Genomic DNA, 25,998 nt, shown 5'->3' with positions numbered 1-25,998 from the left:
GGGTTGGATGAGTCAGGAGTTCTGGGGGGGGCTGTCAGGAGGCAGGGATGTGGAGAGAGGTTGGGGGGAGGCAGGGAGCGGGGGGGTTGTATGGGTCGGGAGTTCTGGGGATCCTGTCAGGGGGTGGGGAGCAGTTGAATAGTCCCGGGGGTCTGTCTGGGGGCAGGGGTGTGGATAAGGGTCGGAGCAGTCAGGGGACAGATAGGGGGTAGGATCCTAGGGGGGCAGTCAGGGGACAAGGAGCAGGGAGGCTTAGGTAGGGGGAGGAGTCCTGGGGGGCAGTTAGGGGCAGGGGTCCCAGGAGGGGGTAGTCAGTGGGGGACAAGGAGCAGGGGGGGTTAGGGGCTCTGAGGGGGGAAGTCTGGGGGCGGGAAGTAGGAGGGAGTGGATGGGGGTGGGACTAAGGCGGGGCTCCCTGGGTGCACCCCCTAATGAAATGGGCTGCGCACACCTATGTTTAGGCCTGTGATAAGGTTCTCCCCTATAATAACCCTGGAGGGTTGGCAAAAAAACAAAAACAAAAACCAGTTTAAATACAGGTCTGTCGCGTCTTACGTGCATTTAACATGTGCGATTTCAGCTTTACACGGTCGTCAAAAACAAAACAAAAACAAAAACAAAAAAGAGAAAAATAACGATTTTAATACTGTACTTGTAGTGCGGGCGATTCTGCCCGCCATTCAACTCAATGTAATTTTGACTATACGCGGTTTTCGCTTTATGCGCTCACCGCGGAACGGAACCCCCGTGTAAGATGAGACTCGCCTGTAGTGCGTATGCCCTGGAGAGAGTGTGAGATGGGAGAAGCGAATCTGCTGTTCCCACTGCAGTACTCAGTCCCCCTGTGCCTCTCATACTGTGCGCATCTCGCAGCTGAGTGAGATTCTACTGTGCCTGTACTGTTTAAAGACACAGTACGTATTTTTCGTATAACATGGCCCCTAAACACAAGCCACCTACTTCATCTGGTGCTCAACCGAAGAAACAGCAATCTGTTCCAACGCTGGAGGAAAAACTGGCTGTGTTGGACTTATTGAGAGACGGTATGTCCATCGGCAACGTGGCGCATAAATACGGCTGCAACTAATCTAGCATCCGTGCCATCAAGATTCGAGAGAGAGAAATTTGTCAAGCTGTGGCATCAAGTGCTCCAGTAACTGCTAAGGTGACGAGCCAAGTGTGTGATAAGACTTTAGTGAAGACTGAAAAGGCATTAAACTTATGGCTGGAAGACATGAACCGTAAACGTGTGCCTATCAATGGCAACATGCTGCGAGAAAAGGCTCTTAGCATCTATGCGCTGTTCAAACCTCCTGCCAAAGAGGGACAGCCTTCTGATAAGAAGGAATTCAAAGCCAGCCAAGGTTGGCTTAACAGTTTTAGGAACCGCTTCAACCTCAAAAAGGTGCAGACTACTGGTGAAGCTGCATTTGCCGATGAGGAGGAAGCAAAAGCCTACCCCGAATAATTAAAGAAAATCATAGGAAAAGGGCTATCTTCCAGAACAAGTTTTTAATGCTGACGAGACTGGGCTCTTCTGGAAAAAAATGCCCACCTGCACTTACATTTCGAAATCAGAAAGACAAGCCCCTGGCTTCAAAGCAGCTAAAGACCGTGTGACTGTGTTGCTTTGTGGCAATGCGGCTGGGCATTTAATAAAGCCGGGCTTGCTCTACAGGGCTGCAAATCCCCATGCCCTAAAAGGCAAGAACAAAAATCTCCTGCCTGTGTTCTGGCAATCAAATAAAAAGGCTTGGGTGACGGCAGCATTATTTCTGGATTGGTTCCACAAGTGTTTCATTCCGGAAGTCAAGCAGTACCTTGAAGAGAAAGGACTTGACTTTAAAGTGTTGCTGATCGTAGACAATGCTCCTGGCCACCCTGCGGCACTCCGGTTTGCGCATAACGACGTTGAAGTCGTCTTTCTCCCCCCCAATACCATCTCCATCCTCCAACCTCTCGACCAAGGCGTCATTAGCTGTTTCAAGACCATGTACACGAGGCTTACATTCTCACGGATCCTTACCGCTATGGAGTGTTGGAAGTCCTTCAACATTGCTGATTGCATCACTTACATTTGACTGCGGAACGTAACCCCAGCGTAAGATGCGACAGACCTGTACTCCAAATGCTCAGCTCTGTTCCCCATGAGCTAAGAGAGAATTGGCTCTAGATCATTGGTTCCCAAACTTTTTGGCATCACGCCCCCTTTTTAATTTTCGAGAAACCCTCATGCCCCCCACCTCTCCTTTACCATCATCCAACCCCCCTTTTAACAAATTCAATTAATAATTTAAAATTAAAAATAAACACAAATAGTTTTTCTTGGCAGAAAAATTTAATAAAAATGTAATTTAAAATAAGAAATAGCATAAACAAACCAAGTTTAATGTGAAGGATGATGATGCATTTTCTTCATGAGGTGGGAAATCCTAGGTTTGAAAGATGAAAGTGCACAACACAAATCGTTTTCGACATCCAGTCGATTCCTTTGTTTTGTTTTTATTATGAGTAAACTTGAAAAGCTTTTTTCACAGAGGTACATCGACAAAAATGAAAGAATAACAGGTAGCGCTTCTTCTCCAACTTTCGAGTAAATTGGGAAATATTTTATCCAAAATTCCTCCACGCTTAAGTTTTTGAAAATATCTTCGCACTTGAATCATATTTCATTTTGAGTGCTTGTTCTTACAATACTTCTGGCAATAAATTGACATCAACATTGAACGTATTACGTGCTAATTTATGAATGGGGCTGCCAGAAAAGTTGTCTGGAAAATAGCAGATGAATTCGTCAGCAAGGTAGTCCGGATGAAACACAATTTTGTTCTTCGTATCCTCTTTATAAAGTTCTTGGAAACCTTCATTTTCAGCAAGTGATGAAAATGTTGGAAAAGATGAAAAATTAGGCATCTGAGCTTGGCGTTCGACATTTCCAAAGCTTGATTTTTTCCGTAAACGCTTTGATGGCATCGTGGTGCACTATAATCTTTGCAGCATTGTTTTCTTTGCAGCATCAAACTGCGATTGTTCAAAGATTCAAAAATGTCCACAAGGTATGCCAGTGAAATTGAAACGTTTGGTCCGTAAATGCACAATATAACTCTTCTTTTTTCTGTTGCTTGAGGAAAATTTCCACTTCGTCTTTCAGTTCGAATAATCTCGAAAGCATGTTCCCTTTGGAAAGTCATCGTACCTCCGTGTGAAACAATGATCCGCTCCCAAATTCATGCAAAGAGCTGCAAAAAGTCTCGTATTTAAAGCGCTGTTCTTCACAAAATTGACAACTTTGATGGCCAAATTCAATGAGTCCAGTAGGTTATCTGGAAGGGTTTTAGCAGCCAACGCTTGTCTGTGTATGACACAGTGAGTTGTGGTTACAGATGGATTTTTTTCTTTCACCAATGTCACAAATCCAGAGCAAGAGCCAAGCATCGCTGGAGCACCGTCTGTGCATACACCAACCAGTTTTTCCCATGAAAGTCCATTTTCTTCAAAACAGTCGGAAACTGTTTTCATAACATCAGAAGCCTTTGATGTGGTCGTCAATTCCTTCGAAAAAAGCAGTTCTTCTTTCACAATTTCATCGTTAATGAATCGAACATAGACGAGCAACTGACAGCATTGTGCTACATCAGTGGTATCGTCACACTGAATTGCGAAAGAAAAACTGCCTCCACAACTTGAAGTTTTAGATCTTTTGCCATGTCATCGATGCAACGTTTCACGGAATTGTTGGAAAGCGAAATTTCTGATATTTTTTTCTTGCTTTCGGCACCAAGCACAATATCAGCTGCTTTCAACAAACAAGGCTTCACAAGAGTTTCTCCTATTATGTGCGTTTTCTTGGCTTTAGCGATGAGCAATGACAATTCATAAGATGCTTCTACCACTTTGGCGAACTCTTGATGGATGAAAAGCTCCAGTAGTGTCCAGTTTCATGCGTTTTAAATTTTGAAGTTTAGCAGCAAAAAACTCTTTTGGTTTGTCTTTCAAAGCGCTGTGGTTCTTTGTCAAGTGTCGCTCAAGACGACTAGGTCTCAAGGCATCACTACTGAGAACTGCGTGGCATACTACGCATTGAGGATGATCGATCCCGTTTTTTTCCATAATGGTGAAACCATACTTAATGTAGTACTTCCTTATCTTAATCGCGGCCATAACATGCTAATAAAAAAATCTATATAAATAATTTTCCTGATTCGTTAATAATAATAATAACGGATGCAAGTTAATTTACTACTACTACTACTACTATTATGTACGGACGCGTACTGCCCTATATATACCCCACCACTAGTCCGGCAAGTAGACGGTCTTGCGCGGTGAGTGGTGGAGGTAACCACTCCCACGATAGAACAGTCTCAAACACTCTTGTGAGTGAGGAAGATTTAAAAAGTTCCGTTGCTTTCTACATCGTTCTTCGGCCTCCCCACCGACCGAAACGTCACTCCTATGTGTCGAAAGGCAAATTTCGTGGTATGAAATTTGAAAACATTGCAGTTATATACTTTTATTTATAGTTGTATTTTTATTATTATTGTACTTTATGTTATACCTTTATTCTTGCCTACTTATATTCATAATCAAAAATGAGAAGATTGTTAATACTTTATTGTAGTTAAATAATATAGGCCTGTAATTGGACAATTTTATGAATAGTTATTATGTATACAGAATATGTATAATTTATTGTCTGTTGGTCTATTAAATAAATAAAAATAAAAATTTTTTACGCTGATAAAAAAAAAATTTCATTATGAAAATTTCACAGCCTCGCGCCCCCTTTGGAATTTCTTCATGCCCCCCCCAGTTTGGGAACCAATGCTCTAGATGTTAGCAGCATAGGGCCTATGTTACAGTTGTGCAGTTCTGATTTCAGCAATAGAGGGCAGTGGTGCACCTACACACAAACTAACCTTTTTACTTATTCATAGAAGCAGAAAGATGCGGGCTTCATGGACCTGGGGCTATTTACTGTACTCAGACACAGAAAAACATGGTATGTGCCCTAAAGAGTTTCCAATCTAATATATAATAATACTGTATGTTGTCCTTATGTAATGCTTCACATCTTTTAATTGCTTCACAGCCTTTACTGAATTAATACTCACTTTCACGCCACTTTGGAGGTAGGCATTATCCTCATTATACAGATAGGGAAGAGAGGAGGGTAAGTGATTTATCCAGGATCTCAGAGAATCAGGGGCAAAGCATGTGGTTGTGGTCTAAATATATGTTTTGCACTGAACAACAATAAATTCAGACAGCAGAGGTCCATAGTGCCAAGTATCCATGACCACACTGTATGCCTTTATTTGAAGAGCTCCATAGTGTTATTACTGATTGGTACAGGCAGGTTAATCACAGGTGTGGTGACTGTGTGACTGCTGCCAGTCCATGACTGGAAAGTGTCCCCTCCTGACCTCAAGTCCAGTCTTCAGAGCTTGATATACAAGGTCTTCGTCTCTGAGGCAGGCAATATGACCTAAAAGAACCAGCCAACGGTAGCCAACGATGACTTCAGTCCGCCCAAGGCCAATTCTTAAAACTATATCCTTATTACTGATCGAGTCAAACCATCTTATACCCACCAGTCGCTGCTGGCAACGCATATGAAATGCCTCTCGCCCTCCTGATGTCTTGTTTAAGCAACGTCCATGTTTCGCATCCATATGAGAGGATCAGAAATAGGCAGGTTTGATAAATCCATACTTTTAGATATCATTTCACCTTTGTTTGGTTCCAGACCCTATGCAGGTCCTTCATGGCTGAGGCTGCTAACCCAATACTCCTTAGGATGTCTGGCTGGCTGTGTCTGTTTGCTGACAGTTTACAGCCTAAATAAATTAATTAAATCATACACTACATCTATGGTTTGTCCAGAAGCACAGATGTCTGATATCACAACTTTGGGCCGACCCTCTGGATTCTTGTTTTCGCCCAAGAAACTCTTAGCCCAAGAGAAGCTGCCTCTTGCTGGAAGCTCTCTAGTGCAGTGGCTCTCAACTTTTCCAGACCACTGTACCCCTTTCAGGAGTCTGATTTGTCTTGCATACCTCAAATTTCACCTCACTTAAAAAGTACTTGCTTACAAAATCAAACATCAAAATACAAAAGTATCACAGCACGCTATTACTGACAAATTGCTTAGTTTCTCATTTTTACCATATAATTATAAAATAAATCTATTGGAACATAAATATTGTACTTACATCTCAGTGAGAATAAACAAGTCATTGTATGAAATTTTAGTTTGTACTGACTTTGCTAGTGCTTTTTATGTCGCCAGTTGTAAAACTAGGCAAATATCAGAATGCTGTACCCCCTGGAAGACCTCTGCATACCACTGAGAACCATTGCTCTAGTGCATCTCTGAGGACTTGTCTTCACTACTGCACTAAGGGCTTGTCTACATTACTCGCCGGATCGGCAGGCAGCAATTGATCCAGTGGGGGTTGATTTAGCGATAAATCGACCACTGAGCACTCTCCCCTCGACTGCAGTACTCCACCAGAACAAAGAGCGCAAGTGGAGTTGACGGGAGAGCATCAGCTGTCAATTTACCACAGTAGATCTAAGTACGTCAACTTCAGCTACACTACTGAAATAGCTGAAGTTGCATATCTGAGGCTTGGTCTACACTTACCCCCCAATTCGAACTAAGGTACGCAACTTCAGCTACGTGAATAACGTAGCTGAAGTTCGAAGTACCTTAGTTCGAACTTACCTCGGTCCAGACGCGGCAGGCAGGCTCCCCCGTCGACTCCGCGGTACTCCTCTCGTCTAGCTGGAGTACCGCAGTCGACGGCGAGCACTTCCGGGTTCGACTTATCTCGTCCAGACAAGACGCGATAAGTCGAACCCAGAAGTTCGATTTCCAGCCGCCGAACTAGCGGCTGGGTATAGACGTACCCTTAGATAGACCCCGTGCAGTAGTGTAGACAAGCCCTAAATCAGCACCGCTGCCTCAATGTAGTGGTGCCAATTAAGTGCTTCTGGTGAAGAGGCACTATGTGGACCACCCAGGTAATTACTCCACCTCAATGACAGCATCTCCCCTGGACATAGCACCGTGTAGACACTGCTTTAAGTCGATGTAAGTTACCTCGCCCAGGGGGGTGGTTTGCGTCCTGACCAAAGAGGCCAGTCTCCCGCATAATCCAGGTCAACAAAAGAGGTTGCATATCAGTTATACAGTTCTGCACTGACTATGGATGATTACTGCCAAAGATCACCCAGGGGAAAGTTTATAGTGGCCTGATCTAATCCCCCATGTGGCTCCTCCAGTGCCAGGGTCGCCCTTCCCCACTCAGAGCAGACACGTGGCCACGGCTATGGGGTGCTGGGTCCCTGCTGCACTGCCCCCTCCCGCAGCCTCCCCGCGTGAAGGCTTCGCCTCCTGCCTGTGTCTTTAAGTGGGCGGAGGAGAGGGCTGGGTGCGGGAGGCTGATGACCGCGGCGGGGCCCGCCCAGCGGCTGCTCCGGGAGGAAGCAGGGAGCGCCGCCGCCCTGCAGCCCGGTGTGCACCATGGTGAAGATCGTGACGGTCCGGACCCAGGCCTACGCCGACCAGAAGCCCGGCACCAGCGGGCTGCGCAAGCGGGTCCGGGTGTTCCAGGACAAGGCGCACTACGCCGAGAACTTCATCCAGAGCATCGTGGCCACGGTGCCCGCGGCCGAGCGGCAGGAGGCCGCGCTGGTGGTGGGCGGCGACGGCCGGTTCTACATGACCGAGGCCATCCAGCTGATCGTCCGGATCGCCGCCGCCAACGGGGTAGGGGGCCCGGCCCGCGCCCGACGTGCCCGGGGCAGCGCCCCCTGCAACTCCCCTGCGGTGCCCGCGGCTCCCTGCCTCGCAGCGCCCCCCCTTCCTGCTGCCCCCCCCCTTGGACTGTGCATCGTGGGGGGCAACGTGCCCCTGAGTTGTGCCCCCCCCCAGCTGGCGAGGGCCGCCCCGCCGCAGTCCCCGCGCCTTGCATGCCCTACAGCGGGTGCTTGATTCCCCTTTTCCCCCTCCTCCTTCCCCCCGTCCGCCCGGCCCAGCGAGACTGCAAACAGCAATCCGCAGTCGATTGGGGGGCTGGGGGGGGCTGCAGGGGGCAAACAGTGGCTGGGGGATGAAGGCCCTAGTTATCTTGAGGGTTGGAATCGCTGTGCCCTTCAGGCACCGTCTGGCAGAGGACAGGGTCTGATGGCGCATTGAGGGGCTGCCTACGTGTGGATAGGTGAGTTACTGAGGTTTGGGTTTTCTGTACGGAGATCCTTGTGGGGGAGGGGTGGCCCTGCTCTTGCGTTCACCGTGGGGGAAGGAGTTAGGTCTGATGCTCTTTGACATTTAAGTTAACCTTTCAGGCATTAGAGATACAGTTTCCCTAGCTTGCTTCAGCAGCGCATGCAGCCCTTACTTAGACTGGCCAAAGGTTATTCTTATTGACTTTACAGGGCTTTTGTAACATTGCAAGGCAAGACTGCCCAGCTCCTGGGAATCCATCTGATCTGCATGGCAGAAACTTTTCTTGTTAGACACAATGATTTGTTTACCCAGTTGCAAGCTCACACTATGGCCTGTATGTGCAAAGGCTGCAATGTTCCCACGCCACCTGCATTTAAGGAAACAGCTCTGGTCTTGTTATGCTTCTGGTTCCTCGCCCGCACTAGTTTATACATTAGCCTGGCACTAGAAAACGGGGCCTCAGGGTATGATTGTGGCAGAAGGTGGGAATTGTCTGTCCCCAGCAGTGAAACTGGCTCCTAACTGCTCATGAAACTAAAGTAGTAATTATTATTAGGCTATGAAGAAAGTTCTGTCCAGGCCTGCATTTTACACAAGGGCTAATGGCAGAAGCAGGAAACTGATGACATTTTCTGCACCAATACAATGGAAGTAAATTGACTAATTATACAGCAGGCACTGTTACTAAAACCTTGAAACTGGGAGTATGGATTTTAATTGTTATCTAAGATAACTGGAAATTGTAGTCTATTGATGTGGATATGCACAAAGATTCAGAATTTTAGTTTCATTGCAGAGCTATAGAAGCAATCAGATGTCTGTAACTAAAGATGGATGTAAAACTTTGTCAGCAGTGTTCCCTCTAATTTTTCCCACCCACGTGCGGAATGAATTTTGTTATATGCACCAATATGGAGGTGATATGTGACACATGATCTTCATATTGGTGCACATAGCAAAATTCGGGGGGGGGGGGCTGAGGGGTTCAGAGTGTGGAAGGTGGCTCAGGACTGGGGCAGAGGGTTGGGGTGCAGGGGTGTGAGGGCTCCGACTGGGGGTGTGGGATCTGGGGTGGGGCTGGGGATGAGGGGCTCAGGGCTGGAGCAGAAGGTTGGGGTGGGGAAGTGAAAGGGGCTCCAGCTGGGGGTGCAGGCTCTGGGGTGGGGCTGGGGATGAGGGGTTTGGGGTTCAGGAGGGTGCTCTAGTGGGGAGAGAGGACTCCCCCCAGCAGCACCTGGGCTGGGATGGAGTTGGTCATTTGAATTCGGAATGTGTGACTGCTTGATCAATGATCAATGTTAATCGTGTCCCTTGGCATCTTTCTTCGCCCGCCAGGCGGGGACGTGATGCTGCTAGGATAACTCAGTAGATGCTAAATCTGTGGAGATGAGCCTTGCCTCAGCCGGCTAGTTACATGAAACCTGACAAATGGATCGTGTCATGCTGTTCTGGGCCTCCTGGCTGTTCAGATGCCTCTCATCTGCATGAGACGCTCTCCTTTGTAGAAAGCAACTGTAGAGTGGTGTGTAGGCTGAGCTGAAGATACTGGCTAGTTGCAGACAGTCACTGCAGCAGCGTAGGAGCATGGATAATCAAATCCACTGAAGCCAGTGACATCTCACAGGATAAAAATGTAATTTACAATTTACAAGAAAAGTCATATAGAACTTGGTCTTTTACATTCTTCTCATAGCAGCTGCTCACTTCGTAATCTTCAATCAGTGCCCTAGTTTGTCGTTCCTTAACCAGAATGGCCCCTCCTTGTGTATAGTGATGAAAGGAGTGGATGAAGCAGCTTATTTTAATTTAAAAAAGAAAACAGCCGTGGTGGAGCTGAAATTTTTTAGAAAAGGGGTAGAGTGGGAATGTGAATGTTAATGTGTAGCATGCGTACCTAGCTGCACTGGCAGCAGGGAGCACTTCAGAGCCTCATGAATAAACAAATAATGGAATTAGTTTCAGCAGGATAAAGGTCTGGTTTGTTCAAGTTTTTGGAAGCATACCCAGGCGTCTAATGAGATCTGGTGCTTTTCCAGGAGGCTGATCACGACACAATTGGTGATGCTTCCGCCCACTCCAGGGCCCCCAAGAGGTATGGGGAGAGGGATGGAAGCTAGGCCAGCTTGCATCCTAAATAGCCCTTTCATTAGGTGTGGCTAGCGCTCTTAAACTTCCCAATAACTGCTGCATCTCTGAGTGTACTGTAGTGATAGCGTTTTATCTAGGGAAAGGGACCCTCCTTAGAAAAAGTATTTCTGTAGTTTGTGGTTACAGGGTTTTCCTTGTAATGTGCTTTCTGGGGGATTGGGGAGAACAAGCCGGTGTGTTCTTCTTGCACCCTGGTTTTGCAAACACTTATATGCATGTGTAACTTTGTGCACACGAGTAGTTCCTTTTAGTTCACTATGTGTGTAAAGTTATGTGTGTGTAAGTGTTTGCAGGAGCAGGGTCCAGGATTAAAGCAATCATCAGCCTGTGCTTCCCATCCCCAGAAAGCACATTAGAAGGGTAAAACTATAACCCCGACTACAGAAATATTTCTTTTAAGGAGGGTCCCTTTTCCTAGGTAAGCTGTCACTACAGTACACACAGCTGAAGCAGTTATTTGGAACCTTTAGTCAGACACAGTTACATGTCATGAGGGGCCTGTTTGCCAAGGGGTGTTTGCATTGCTCAGTAATTGGTCTGATTAGGTTAAAACTGTTTGTTAGGGCAGAATAGGGCTCTGAGAAAGAGAGACATTCTGGAAAGAAACAGGGAAACACGAAGCAAAGGAGGAAGAAAATAACTGATACAGATTGTGTGGGCTAGGAGGCTAAACAGGGCCGGCTCCAGGCACCAGACGAGAAAGCACGTGCCTGGGGTGGCACATTGTAAGGGGCGGCATTCCGGCCAATTTTGGGGTGGCCAGCCCAGCCCTGCAGGGGTACAAACTAGCGATCCCCGCTGCTCACCGTGCCGCCGGGCTCCCCAGGACGCGCCACTCCCCACCGCCTGCACCGGCCTCCGCCTCCCGCGTCGATCTGAGCCCGGCCCGGCCGAGCCGCCTTTAAAGGAGTGGCTGAGCCAGCACCTCCTGCAGCCCCCGGGGGCTCTGCCTGCCCGGCCGGGAGAGACACCCCAAGGCCGGAGGGGGGAGCCCCTCGCCCGGCTGCGAGCGGGCTGCAACGCCTGGCTGCCCACGGGTGGAGGGAGCGGGCGGGTGCCTCCCTTCACCCCCCTGCAAGCCACCTTGACCGCCCTCCACGCGCTCCCTGTGGCTGCCGTTTTTTAAATTTTTTTTGTTTGTTTCGGCAGTTTGGCCTCCTTTTTTTTTTTTTTTTTTTTTTTGCCTCTTCCGGCAAAAAAGCTAGAGCCGGCCCTGAGGCTAAAGGCTGAAACGTGAAGGAAAAAGGTTTACTTTATACACAGCAAGGAAAGGTATTAACCAACTTAAAAACCAAACAGCTACTGCCAAAGACATCAGCAGGCAGATCATAGCTGAAGATTTCAAGCAGGAATATTATGGTGTTGCAACTCCTTGAAACTTCTACTGAGGCAAGCTCTGTATACTTTCCTTTGTGAAGGAATTTAAAAAGAAAGCCACCAAGGAGAAATTTTTGTCATACTGAAAAGGTGAACTAAATTTCACACTGGCAGACCAGGTCTTCACTACAAACTTAGGTTGACAGAAGCCACCTTACCTCCACCTAATAATGTACTGTGTGCGTCTACACTACCAGGTCCCTTCCGCCGACCTACCTCACCTGTAATGTTGACTTAATTACTTCACCTCCGCGAGAGGCGTAGCGCCTAATTCAATGTTGATGGGTCGACAGAGAGGCAGTGTAGCTGCAGCCTTGTGTATGTCAATTGAATTGAAGTGTCCCACAATGCTCTGCAGTGACCACTCTGGAGATCGTTTTCAACTCCACTGCATAGCAGCCAGGTACACAGGAAACAGCCCCTTCCCTGTTAAACCCCCAGGGACTTTTGAGTTCCCATTTCCTGTTTGATCAGGGTGGAGAGCTCGCCAGCCCAGCTGATCATGGCAACTCTACGCTCCAAACGCACCTGGAGATAGTGGATCTTATTCACCTGTGGGGAGAAGAGTCTGGGCAGGCACAGCTCCGATCCAGCCGAAGAAACATAGCGATGTATGTAAAGGTTGCATGGGACATGGGGGAGAAGGTCTACAGCAAGGACACGCAGCAGTGCTCCATGAAAATCAAAGAACTTCGGCAGGCATACCAGAAGGCAAGGGAGGCGAACAGTCATTCTGGTTCTGCACCACAAACATGCAGCTTCTACAATGAACTGCATGTGATTCTCGGCAGTGACCCCAAATGCAGTGTGGATACCTCCTAATAGTCTGAGTCCCGGGCCACCTCAGGCAACAACGAGGAAGACATTCTGGATGAGGAAGAGAAGGAGGAGGAGAATGGGAGACAGACGAGAGGTGGATTCATTCGCCCTGAGAGTCAGGAGCTATTTTTAACCCCAGAGCCCAGCCAGTTGGAGGACAGCTTGGTGGCCAAGCATGGTGCCAGGGAAGGCGCCTCTGGTTAGTATACATTTCCAATCAAACTGTAGGGATTACCTGCACTTATATTTTATGTTTAATCTGAAGAAAATGTGAGGTGCAGGGGGTATCTGCTTCCCGTGGCCGCCACCAGCAATGCAGAGGGTGCCCCCCAGAAAAGACTGTTTATGTGCATAGGGATAGCCCGGGAATCCTCCATGGAGATCTCCAGGAAACTTTCATGGTGGTACTCTACAATCTTTTGCAGCAGGCTTCTGGGGAGGGCTGCCTTATTTCTTCCACCACAGGAGGACGCTTTCGCAGACCGCTCCAATATTAACTCTGCTGGCATCATTGTGATACACAGCATAGCAGCATAAGGACCAGGTCTGTACCCAGACGCTTGCAGCATCTGCTCCCTTGCTGCCTCTGTTACCCTCAGGAGACTGATATCACACAGGGTCACCTAAGGGAGACAGTGGAAGTTTTCATTACAAGTGCTTTTACCGCACACACTAGAGCCTGTGATCCACCACCCATGGGGTGACTTCTGGATCCCTTAACCATGCTTTCCCTAGCATGCTGGTGATTTGGTTGGCAGGGATTGGCGTTGACCTCAGATTCTGCAAGTCCAAAGTGACTATTACCAGAAGTGTTAAGGGAAGGTGTGTGTGTGTGTGGTGGGGGCTTCCTGTGTTCTCTCATGGCTGCAAATGACCCACCCCACCCCCGGAGCCAACTCGGACAAAGACTGCAATTTGGGAGGCTTAATGCTGGTCCCTGGTCTTAAAGCAATGTCCATGTTGCTAGCAATGTCCATGTTGTCCACCTGCCCACCTGTGCTCCTGACATGGGTTTCCCACAAGTTGTAGCACCAGGCCTGTCGCTCATGCCACTGGCCCATACTCACCATGGCTAAATAGCAAACCGGTTTGTTGAATAGCTAGGGAGTCTCATCATGTTCTGGCTTGCACCTGAGTGTAATAAGGGGAGTGTTTTTTAAATAGCAACATTGCACTAGACTCAGGGTATGCACAGACAGTGGTTGCCTTGTGCTTTGCATGCCTTATAGTGGGAAGCATGGCCTTCAGCACATCCTCCACACCGGGAGAGAGGCTTTTGCAGATTAGAAGGTGGAAAAAGAGAACACATGATGACATGTTCAGCGAGATAATGAATGCCTCTGCGACAGCTGAGACGAGCTAAGAGCCTGGAGGATTTAATTGTCTGAAAAACTGGACATGGAGAGCATCCCAATAGCATGAGCGTGCCATGCAGGATGCATTGCTGTGGATTATGAAGGACCAGTCAGACGTGCTGAGGCATCTGATTGAGCTTCAAGAAAAGCAGTTTGAGGTTAGACTCCCTCTGCATTCCCTGTAGAACTGCCTGCAAGCATCGCCCTGTTCAGAATCCTCCCTCCAAAAACATTCCAGGAGGCAGGGAGGAGGATGGAAGGTGCAGTATCCCTTCCACTCAACACCGGGAGAGGGTACTAAGAACAAAAGGAAGACCTTTGATGGGCAAGACTGCTGTGCTTTTACAGACAAACTGACTTGGTTTCTTCCCTCCCAATTTTATCCCAACATTTTCCCAAGGTTAAATTATTTTCCTGTTCTTTCAGTTTCTTTGTTTGTGCAATAAACGTCAACATTTCGAGAATGAAATGCTCTATTTATTCCAGTCCTGGGGGCTGGGAGGAAGCGGGGTACAGGGAAACTGATGCAACGGAAGGGATGATATGGGAAGGCACAACACAGATAAGCGGCACACATTACTGTGGCTCATTACTGAAACGGGTTTTCAAAGTCTTCTGGAGACACCGCTCCTTGCTGGGCTCTTCTTATTGCCCTGGTATCTGGCTGCTCAAAATTAGCTGTCAACCTGTCTGCCTCCACCCCTGAGGAAACTTCTCTCCCTTTGCCTCACAGATATTGTGGAGCAAACAGCAGGTAGCGATAACAATCGGGATATTGCTTTCACTGAGGTCTAACTTAGTAAGCAAACTGCGCCAACGACCAATTAAACACCCAAAGGCACATTCCACCATCATTCTGCACTTGCGCAGCCTATTGTTGAACCGCTCCTTACTGCTGTCCAGGTGGCCGGGTATGGCTTCATGAGGATGGGTCTCCCAGGATCTCTATTGGCATTTCAACATAGTCAGTGGTTATTTTGCCATCTAGAAAGAAAGTCCCTGATTGCAGCTTTCTGAACAGACCTGCGTTCCTAAAGATGCATGCATCATAGATTCATAGATTCATAGATTCATAGATTCTAGGACTGGAAGGGACCTCGAGAGGTCATCGAGTCCAGTCCCCTGCCCGCATGGCAGGACCAAATACTGTCTAGACCATCCCTGATAGACATTTATCTAACCTACTCTTAAATATCTCCAGAGATGGAGATTCCACAACCTCCCTAGGCAATTTATTCCGGTGTTTAACCACCCTGACAGTTAGGAACTTTTTCCTAATGTCCAACCTAGACCTCCCTTGCTGCAGTTTAAGCCCATTGCTTCTTGTTCTATCCTCAGAGGCTAAGGTGAACAAGTTTTCTCCCTCCTCCTTATGACACCCTTTTAGATACCTGAAAACTGCTATCATGTCCCCTCTCAGTCTTCTCTTTTCCAAACTAAACAAACCCAATTCTTTCAGCCTTGCTTCATAGGTCATGTTCTCAAGACCTTTAATCATTCTTGTTGCTCTTCTCTGGACCCTTTCCAATTTCTCCACATCTTTCTTGAAATGCGGTGCCCAGAACTGGACACAATACTCCAGCTGAGGCCTAACCAGAGCAGAGTAGAGCGGAAGAATGACTTCTCGTGTCTTGCTCACAACACACCTGTTAATACATCCCAGAATCACGTTTGCTTTTTTTGCAACAGCATCACACTGTTGACTCATATTTAGCTTGTGGTCCACTATAACCCCTAGATCCCTTTCTGCCGTACTCCTTCCTAGACAGTCTCTTCCCATTCTGTATGTGTGAAACTGATTTTTTCTTCCTAAGTGGAGCACTTTGCATTTGTCTTTGTTAAACTTCATCCTGTTTAACTCAGACCATTTCTCCAATTTGTCCAGATCATTTTGAATTATGACCCTGTCCTCCAAAGCAGTTGCAATCCCTCCCAGTTTGGTATCATCCGCAAACTTAATAATCGTACTTTCTATACCAATATCTAAGTCGTTAATGAAGATATTGAACAGAGCCGGTCCCAAAACAGACCCCTGCGGAACCCCACTCGTTATGCCTTTCCAGCAGGATTGGGAACCATTAATAACAACTCTCTGAGTACGGTTATCCAGCCAGTTATGCACCCACCTTATAGTAGCCCCATCTAAATTGTATTTGCCTAGTTTGTCGATAAGAATATCATGCGAGACCGTATCAAATGCCTTACTAAAGTCTAGGTATACCACATCCACAGCTTCTCCCTTATCCACAAGACTCGTTATCCTATCGAAGAAAGTTATCAGATTGGTTTGACATGATTTGTTCTTTACAAATCCATGCTGGCTGTTCCCTATCACCTTACCACCTTCCAAGTGTTTGCAGATGATTTCCTTAATTACTTGCTCCATTATCTTCCCTGGCACAGAAGTTAAACTAACTGGTCTGTAGTTTCCTGGGTTGTTTTTATTTCCCTTTTTATAGATGGGCACTATATTTGCCCTTTTCCAGTCTTCTGGAATCTCTCCCGTCTCCCATGATTTTCCAAAGATAATAGCTAGAGGCTCAGATACCTCCTCTATTAGCTCCTTGAGTATTCTAGGATGCATTTCATCAGGCCCTGGTGACTTGCAGGCATCTAACTTTTCTAAGTGATTTTTAACTTGTTCTTTTTTTATTTTATCTGCTAAACCTACCCCCTTCCCATTAGCATTCACTAGGATAGGCATTCCTTCAGACTTCTCGGTGAAGACCGAAACAAAGAAGTCATTAAGCATCTCTGCCATTTCCAAATTTCCTGTTACTGTTTCTCCCTCTTCACTAAGCAGTGGGCCTACCCTGTCTTTGGTCTTCCTCTTGCTTCTAATGTATTGATAAAAAGTCTTCTTGTTCCCCTTTATTCCCTTAGCTAGTTTGAGCTCATTTTGTGCCTTTGCCTTTCTAATCTTGCCCCTGCATTCCTGTGTTGTTTGCCTATATTCATCCTTTGTAATCTGTCCTAGTTTCCATTTTTTATAGGACTCCTTTTTATTTTTTAGATCATGCAAGATCTCGTGGTTAAGCCAAGGTGGTCTTTTGCCACATTTTCTATCTTTCCTAACCAGCGGAATAGCTTGCTTTTGGGCCCTTAATAGTGTCCCTTTGAAAAACTGCCAGCTCTCCTCAGTTGTTTTTCCCCTCAGTCTTGATTCCCATGGGACCTTACCTATCAGCTCTCTGAGCTTACCAAAATCCGCCTTCCTGAAATCCATTGTCTCTATTTTGCTGTTCTCCCTTCTACCCTTCCTTAGAATTGCAAACTCTATGATTTCATGATCACTTTCACCCAAGCTGCCTTCTACTTTCAAATTCTCAACGAGTTCCTCCCTATTTGTTAAAATCAAGTCTAGAACAGCTTCACCCCTAGTAGCTTTTTCAACCTTCTGAAATAAAAAGTTGTCTGCAATGCAGTCCAAGAATTTGTTGGATAGTCTGTGCCCCGCTGTGTTATTTTCCCAACATATATCCGGATAGTTGAAGTCCCCCATCACCACCAAATCTTGGGCTTTGGATGATTTTGTTAGTTGTTTAAAAAAAGCCTCATCCACCTCTTCCACCTGGTTAGGTGGCCTGTAGTAGACTCCTAGCATGACATCACCCTTGTTTTTTACCCCTTTTAGCCTAACCCAGAGACTCTCAACACTTCCGTCTCCTATGTCCATCTCTACCTCAGTCCAAGTGTGTACATTTTTAATATATAAGGCAACACCTCCTCCCTTTTTCCCCTGTCTATCCTTCCTGAGCAAGCTGTATCCATCCACACCAACATTCCAATCATGTGTATTATCCCACCAAGTTTCAGTGATGCCAACAATGTCATAGTTGTATTTATTTATTAGCACTTCCAGTTCTTCCTGCTTATTACCCATACTTCTCGCATTTGTATATAGGCATCTAAGATACTGGTTTGATCTTTCCTCCCGGTTTTGTCCTGACCCTCCTTTCTCTCTGCCAATATAGCCCACACTTCCTCTCGTCTCCGACCCATCTCCCAGGTCTCCATGTTCCCCACTTACCTGCGGGCTTTGCTCACCTGTCCCCGTCGAACCTAGTTTAAAGCCCTCCTCACTAGGTTAGCCAGTCTGTGTCCAAATAGGGTCTTTCCCCTCCTCGAAAGGTGAACACCATCTCTGCCTAGCAGTCCTTCCTCAAATAGCATCCCGTGGTCTAGGAAGCCAAAGCCCTCCTGGCGACACCATCTTCGCAGCCAGGCATTCACCTCCATGATGCATCTGTCTCTGCCCGGGCCCCTACCTTTGACAGGAAGAATCGAAGAGAATACCACCTGCGCTCCAAACTCCTTCACCCGTACTCCCAGAGCCCTGTAGTCACTCTTGATCCGCTCAGTGTCACACCGCGCAGTATCATTTGTGCCCACATGGATGAGTAGCATGGGGTAGTAGTCAGAGGGCTGGATAATCCTCGACAATGCCTCCGTAACGTCTCGGATACGGGCTCCCGGCAGGCAGCATACCTCCCGAGATGAAATGTCAGGGCGACAGATGGGCGCCTCCGTCCCCCTCAGCAGAGAGTCTCCGACCACCACTACCCTACGTTTCCTATTCGCAGTGGTGGCAGCAGACCTCCCAGCCTTAGGGGTACGAGGCTTCTCCTCCTTTACTGTAGGGGGTGATGCCTTCTTTCCTGTATCAAGAAGAGCATAACGGTTACCTATTACCACAGCGGGAGGGTTCGGAGCAGGGGTGGAGCACTGCCTGCTGCCAGAAGTAACCAGCTGCCAGTGTCCACCCTGAGCCATCTCCTCCTCCACCAGTGGTGTATCAGCAGTCCTGTGTCCTGGGACAGCTACCTCAGCTGTCTCCACATGGACACTGTCCAGGAATTGCTCGTGGATTCGGATGCTTCTCAACCTAGCCACCTCCTCCTGTAGCTCTCCCACCTGCTGCCTGAGAGATTCCACCAGCAGGCACCTTTCACATTGGATGGTCCCCTCAGCCTGGATATCAGTAAGTGGAAATTGCAAGTTACAGTCTCTGCAAAACCACACCAGGATCTGGGTAGAAGCATCCATGCTCAGGCGCTCTGTCTGGCTACAGGCGCAGGTGGAGGAGACAGAAGCAGTGCTGGCACAGGTGTTGCGGGTCTTCCTAACCATCGTAAGCCTCCCTCTGTCAAACTCCCGTCTGCAGCCCCCTGTCCGCTGAAAGGGTTGTTTAAGCAAGAAGTTTAAAGTTTTAAGGGGAATAAAGGGAAAACAGATAGAACCGGCAAGGGACCCTCACCCCTTCCCACTCCCCTTCCCAACTCCCTTGCGAAACTCCCTGTTAGCAGCCCCTGTTCGCAAACGCTCCCTGGTCGCTTGTGCGCTGCTTTATAAAGCCCTGGCCTGTATGAATGCCCCGCCCACTGAGTAAGGCTCAGCCAATTACCAGAGGCTTCCTGGTTTCAAACCTTCCTTTGAAGCTCACAGCTTCCAACTGTCAGCCACAGCACACGGTCCTTCAAACAACCAAACAAACAAACAGACTGCCAAACACAAGCTCAGCACACAGCAAGTAACCCCCAAACACAAACAAACACACACTGCAGACAGTCACTTACCCCAAAAGGGTGCTGTATTGCTCCTCCTTCACCTGGAGAACTCCCTTGCGAAACTCCCTGTTAGCAGCCCCTGGTCGCAAACCTCTCCTGATCATCCCATGTTGATGTTGGTGAAACGCCTCCTGTGATCCACCAGCGCTTGCAATACCATTGAAAAGTATCCCTTAAGGTTTATGTACTCTTTGGCTAGGTGGTCTGGTGTCAAGATAGGAATATGCGTACCATCTATTGCCCCACTGCAGCTAGGGAACCCCATCGTGGCAAAACCATCCACTATGTCCGGCACGTTGCCCTGAGTCACAACCCTTCTTAGCAGAAGTCGATTAAGGGCCCTGTACACTTGGATCACAACAGCTCCCATAGTGGATTTACCGGGGGGGAGGGATAGCTTAGTGGTTTGAGCATTGGTCTGCTAAACCCAGGGTTGTGAGTTCAATCCTTGAGGGGGCCACATAGGGGTCTGGGGCAAAATCAGTACTTGGTCCTCCTAGTGAAGGCAGGGGGCTGGACTCAATGACCTTTCAAGGTCCCTTCCAGTTCTAGGATATACGATATCTCCATTAAAGAAAAAAGAAGAACTTGGAATTGATTCCCCACTGACTGGCAGTCTGGCATTGTTTGCCACTCGCTTCTCCATTGTCAGAGCAGCTCTCATTTTAGTGTTGCTGTGGTTCAGGGCTGGGGAAAGCTCTGCACAAAGTTCCTGGAAAGTGGCCTTCCACATTCGAAAGTTTTGCAGTCACTGCTCGTTATCCCGTGGCTACATAATGATGCAATCCCACCAGTCAGTGCTTATTTCCCGGGACCAGAAATAGCGCTCCACCGTGTTCAGCTGCTGCGCAACTGCCAGGAGCAACCGGGAATTGTTTCTTGTTATGGCTTGCAGCAGGGCTGCTAGAAGGACATCGCAGTGTTCCGTGCGGCAGCTCCTGTCTCGGCTCTGGACATACTGCAGGATAAGGCGCCAGGTGTTTGTAATGATCACAACAAGAGTGCACGGCTCTGCAGAGTCCATGCTTCTTGGACTGTGGCTAAGGCTAAGATTTAGTCAGGGGTATTTTTGGTAAAAGTCATGGACAGGTCACGGGCAATAAATAAAAATTCACGGCCTGTTACCTGTCTATGACTTTTACCAAAAATACCCCTGACTAAATCTCTATTTCTGGGCCCCACTGCTCTGGAGGGCTGCTGCTCCAGAGGAGCCCTGCTCTAGTGCCGGAGGTTGAGTGCCCCCGGCTGCTGCTCCCCAGGGACTGCTCTCCAGACAGCCTCTGGGTGCCCCTAAGGCCGCTGCTCTAGCTGCCCTGTGACCACTGCTGCTTGGGCGGTCCCTACGGCGCCCCCAGGACCTCTGCTCAGGTGCTCCCTGGAGCCAGCTGCACTGGCCACTGCTTGGGCGGTCCCTGGAGCCAGCTGCCCGGGGCCGCCCGAGCAGCGGATGGTGCGGCTGGTCCCATGGACCACCCAAGCCCTGGGTCCTGCTGGCCCTGGGTCGCTTCAGCAGCGGCTGGTGGAGCTGGCTGTCGGGCACCCTGGAGTCAGCCATACCAGCTGCTGTGGAAGTCAGAGAGAATCGCAGCCTTAGTTATGAATGCATAGCAGGGTTTATGGGCCTGCTGTATGTGTGCTAACAAATCAGAGAAAAGTGCTAGAAATTAGAGTGGGGAACACACTGAACATTTCATATTCACATGCTGTAGACCCTCATAGTCATCTTGTATGTAAACATGGAGCTATATAGACTGTAATTCACTTGGAATTCTTGCAGTTAATCTAGAAAATGATGTCATTCCATCTTGATCTAGAGAGAAAGGCAGGTTCATTCGTTCTTTCTGTGCGCTTCCCCAAAACTGTTTTGATTCCAAAATGTTTCTTTCACTTTAGAACTGATTGTTGTAAGGCTACTTTAGCCAGTAACTTCTGCTCAGGTCTCTCATCTCATAAGATTCTCTGCCAGAAGGTGAATGTCTTTCAAATCAAAAATAGTGCTTATAGTACAGGGTAAGATTCACTGTCACTGGTCATATAGAACTTAAGCAATATGGAAAGGCGACTTTGAGAATCTTAGTACTGAAGGCTAATGGCAGAATTTGGTTCTCTGCATTTTTCAGAATCACACAGGCTTAGTTTGATACAGTTTGTGGTACTGAAAGCCAATATGTAGAAATAGCAGGAAAATGACCTTTTGACTAAGACTCACAGTCTAAAGTTTAAATTTTCTGAAAACACAATCTTTTTTTATCATTAACCAAAGTCACCTGTTAGCAGGAAAAAGTGCATAGCCCTGGCCACGTTCTTGCATGTCCAGTTCCTCTTGGTAGCAAACTAGAAAACTGCACCAGTAAATACTCCACAGCTTTTCTATCTTTAAAAACCAGGGGGGAAATCCAGGATTTTGCAAGAGGTGCCCTTCCTCCCCCCCACCCCATTCATCCTCAGAACAAGGATGGCATGGGCAGTGGCAGGGCAAGCTTTCCCTCCCAATCTCCACTCTGCCAGGGTGGAGACATTGGGTGAAATCCTGAGCCCATTGAAGCCAGTGGCAAAACACCCACTTCATCTCTAGTTCAGCCTCAGACCTTTTTTCTTTCTTCTGGGTCTGTCAAAAGAGGTACTAATTTTAATGGTGATTTTTTTTTTTCATACAGACACTTGCCCATTAAGGGATAAGCTGTGAAACAGCCATCAGGTGAAAAATAAAGGTAAAGGGTCTTGTATTCCATGCCTATCCCCAACCAGTCACTGTTGATTGGCACTAAGATCAAAGTAAAGTAAAAGGTTGATTCCTGTTATCTGGAAACCTCCTAGAGTACCTGGTCTAATTTCAGTGTGAGAAGTGCCGGGGCTGCCTGAGATGCCTCTGAAACTTTGTGACAGAAAGTCAAACCAAATGAAGCCACGGAAGATGTATTAGATTTTGGTAGCTGAATTCCACTGCTGCTTAATTATACGTGGTGTGTGTGTGTGCGTGTGTGTGTGTGTGTTGTATAAGTATAAATCACTGGGTTCATAGTGGCCGTTCCGCCCTGCCAATGGTTACGTAGTTTCATGTAAATCTCCCCAATGCAATAGAAGGGGAACTTTGTTCTAAGAGTTTACTTTTTGCATGTGCTTGAATAATGAGGCATTTCAAGGGGTTGGACATCCTACAGTAAGTTGAACTTACAGTGCCATCTGGGAGTGAGAAGGGAAACTGCTTGCCTAGTATCAGAGGGGTAGCCGTGTTAGTCTGGATCTGTAAAAAGCAACAGAGAGTCCTGTGGCACCTTTAAGACTAACAGATGTATTGGAGCATGAGCTTTCGTGGGTGAATGCCCACTTCTTCGGATGCATTCACCCACGAAAGCTTATGCTCCAATACATCTGCTTGTCTAGGTGTTTTAATAAATACCAATGGGAATTTCCTATGTAAATCCTCCTGCAGTGATCAGAAAGCAGACCCGCTGTGTGAACGGAGTACAAGTAGAACCTTGTTAGTCAACCCTGGGAATTGTTTTTCCACTTCTGTACCACAAGAGGGAAACCTATACCTAAGAACTTAACCACAGTGCCTATGCATTTCAGGACACCAAAGTAAAGATGAGTTAGTTAATACTAATACAGAGCTTTAAAGATGTAAAATTATTTTATTTGTCTTCTTAGCCTATTTATTCTCTCCAGTTGCAGAACTGAAACCCCAAGAAATCATCCCCATAGAACACTTTGCAAATGGTCACAACAATCAAATTGTTTTTAAAATTATGACTTTTTTTTCTTTTTTTTTGCTTTAATAGCAGGTAGGCTGGACCGTAATGAAGTGTGGCTTCATAAATTGCTCAATTAATGTTTGTTAAATGTTTAGAGATACTTGGACAAAAGACTCCACAGAAGCACAAAGTATTATTAAAAAGCATTGTTGGTTATTTTTAACCAACGTGTTAACGTCCCAGAATTTAGAAGGGCGGCCCTGCATGCATTTTAAGAAAGCTGGCATCTCGCCAGCCCAGATGACATTTTCTTGGGATTTCAAATAATTTGGCTGCCATACTCTTCTGCCAGAGTTAAGCATGTTTCAATATTCACAGCTTTTTACAAATGTCGTTTTTCTAAAATAATAGCATTTTGTAACTGCTTACCTGGGGTAAACTCTGTTCCTAGTTGGACTTGGTCAATCTGGAGTAACTCCATAGAAACCATTGCAGTTATTCAGGATTTTCCCAAGTGGACTTTGGCCCATTGTGCCCAGCAGGTAACTCCAGTGTTTATTAGAGGAAAACCATTCAATTAAGCACTATAGAATACTGGCAATGGAGAAGTTATTGGCCGTCAATGACAGTAATATAAGGAAACTGTAGGTAACTGAGATCTTCTGATTGCCATTTTAAGAGTGACCTTTAAGTTGCTGGTCTCCACAAAATAACTTTAGCTGTGTACAGCCGTGCTTCCTGAACACTTACCTTCTCAGTATTCACTTCCCAATGAGGGCTCTCTGACAGTGGGAGTCACAACTGGCAGATCTGGCAGAACTTTATGAATCTGCTTGTCTGTCTAAAACGATTCCAGCTCTGCATTGGTTTAGAAAGCAGAGCCTGGCTACAAATCAATGCTTTTGACTGAAGGGCTGACCTACTAAACAGCCTCTCTTGCTATCCCCATCCTAACAGATAATTGGACAGAATTAACACTGCTGTGGTCTAGTCTGTGATAATACAAGAACTGCACAGAACTACTGCTGTCACAGTCAGAAGACTGTAGAGAAGACAAATCTCCTTTTTCTTTCCGTTTTCATGAGGGATTGCAGTGTGGAATTATATGTATTCTCTCTGACAGTGATCTTGCAGAACAAGTGCAAGAAAACTTCTTCAGTTACCGAAACCACATTCAGCACAAGGTTCAAGGAGCTATTTTTGGGCACTTGACTGCTTCACAGAACTTCTAACTAGTAGATGTGCCATTACTGGTGTCAAGATTGAGTTTTCTTTTATTTTCACCATAATTTATTTTAAATGTATTTATATGAAAAAGGAACATGGAAGACCGTCCTCTGCTTATATTGACTTTGCCAACAGCAGCATACTATGACCAGAAACCGGGAACCAGTGGATTACGGAAGAAAATCTATTATTTTGAGACCAAGACAAACTACCTGCAGAATTTTGTCCAGAGTATATTTTTTTCCATAGATCTAAGAGATCGACAAGGATCTACTGTGGTAGTTGGAGGAGATGGGAGATATTTTAATAAATTTGCAATAGAATTGATAGTTCAAATGGCAGCTGCCAATGGGGTTGGTATATGATAAATATGACTAAATTCCTAGTACTGTAGTTGATCTAAGCAGAAGTATAAAGTCATAGTAATTAAGAGGTGTTCTAAGTTTTAATTAACTAATTTCCCATTGCCTTTTAAATGACTGCTATTGGTTAACTGAGAATTATGGATCATCGTGAAGTGTTTTAATGGAAAATTACCTTTAGTGATATTGAAATTACCCAATTAAATTTTTTAAAAGCAATGTTGCCATTTAGCTTTGAAGAGAAGTGAAAATACATTTGAAATAGGGTAGAAACATGTAGAAATACCAGTGTGAACATAAATATTGTTAGTTTCTCACTAATGCTCATTTTGTTGATTTGCAGCAAATTATTGGCATTTGTGCATTTCGTAACTATCTTCATCAACTCACAATGCCATTGTTAGTAAGTAAGTGATTGGTAGAGAGATGGGCTCTTTGTGCTCAGTGACAATTCTGCTTCGCTCTGCAAAAACAGTTTCATTATGGTCTGAGCTGCTCAACAAATGAAAAGACAAAACACAATGTTTGCAGTTTCTCAATAGATATAAATAGCTATGTCATGAATGTCACCAGAGCATTTGAAAATAAGGAGATCATGTGTTTTAGCAATACAGCTGGACCCCTTTATAGTGAACTCCAGTTGTGGTGACATTCCACCTGTTGGCGTGAGAACAAAAGTCCTAACATCTTTTAGGGCAGTGCAGCTCCCTTCAGTTTTTAATGGATTTCTGGATATGAGGTTTTTCTGTGGAAAAAGGCAAAGATCCCACTGAAGATTTTATTTTTAAGGCAGAGAGAAAATAATACTAGCTGCTTCCACTGCTATTAAAATAGTTCATGGGGAATTTATGTGACCAAACCACTGATCTGATAGCATTATAGTTCATAGCAAACAGGTAGAGAGAGTTCAGTTCCTTCCCCCTCCCCCCGATCTCTTGATTGACAAAATAATTGGGGGGAGGGTAAAAATTAGAAATAGCAGTCCACCTCCTCTGCCATTGTAAATCAGTGTAGCTCCATTGAAGTCAATACATGGTCCAAACAGAAGATCTGTAGGATGCAAATTTACATCAGGTAATGATCAGGCCCACTGTTTGGACCATAAATATTATGTCAACTGCCTTTGATTTCCAGTTTCTTTGTAGTTCATTCACTATTTTAATAAGAAATGCTAAGTTTCAAAAAGCATAAAGCTGGTATCTCAGCTCATCT

General features: G+C 46.4%; 1 protein-coding gene and 2 pseudogenes across 2 annotated transcripts in view; 1 reads left to right on the top strand and 2 right to left on the bottom strand.

Moving 5' to 3' along the window:
• Positions 1-2,738: 2,738 nt before the first annotated feature.
• On the bottom strand, positions 2,739-3,519 carry LOC113407198 (annotated as a pseudogene).
• Positions 3,520-3,629: 110 nt separating this feature from the next.
• Positions 3,630-4,161, bottom strand: LOC113407197 (annotated as a pseudogene).
• Positions 4,162-7,494: 3,333 nt separating this feature from the next.
• Positions 7,495-25,998, top strand: part of LOC112115940 (phosphoglucomutase-1) — a 39,420-nt gene continuing 20,916 nt past the window's right edge. Inside the window, exon 1 of one of the 2 annotated variants that reach the window (XM_024213174.3) lies at positions 7,495-7,777. In XM_024213174.3, the coding sequence (XP_024068942.2) occupies positions 7,532-7,777 (246 nt within the window). In that variant the 5' untranslated portion in view covers positions 7,495-7,531. Of the gene's footprint in view, positions 7,778-23,989; positions 24,778-25,998 lie in introns of those variants that run through there. The other variant, XM_024213173.2, reaches the window with a different exon arrangement.

This window comes from Terrapene carolina, unplaced genomic scaffold (genome assembly GCF_002925995.2).
Source record: "Terrapene carolina triunguis isolate 2854851 unplaced genomic scaffold, T_m_triunguis-2.0 Scaffold210, whole genome shotgun sequence".
NCBI classification, from domain to species: domain Eukaryota; kingdom Metazoa; phylum Chordata; order Testudines; family Emydidae; genus Terrapene; species Terrapene triunguis.
Note: the sequence above shows the minus strand (reverse complement) of the source record. Positions and strands in the feature narration are given on the sequence as shown.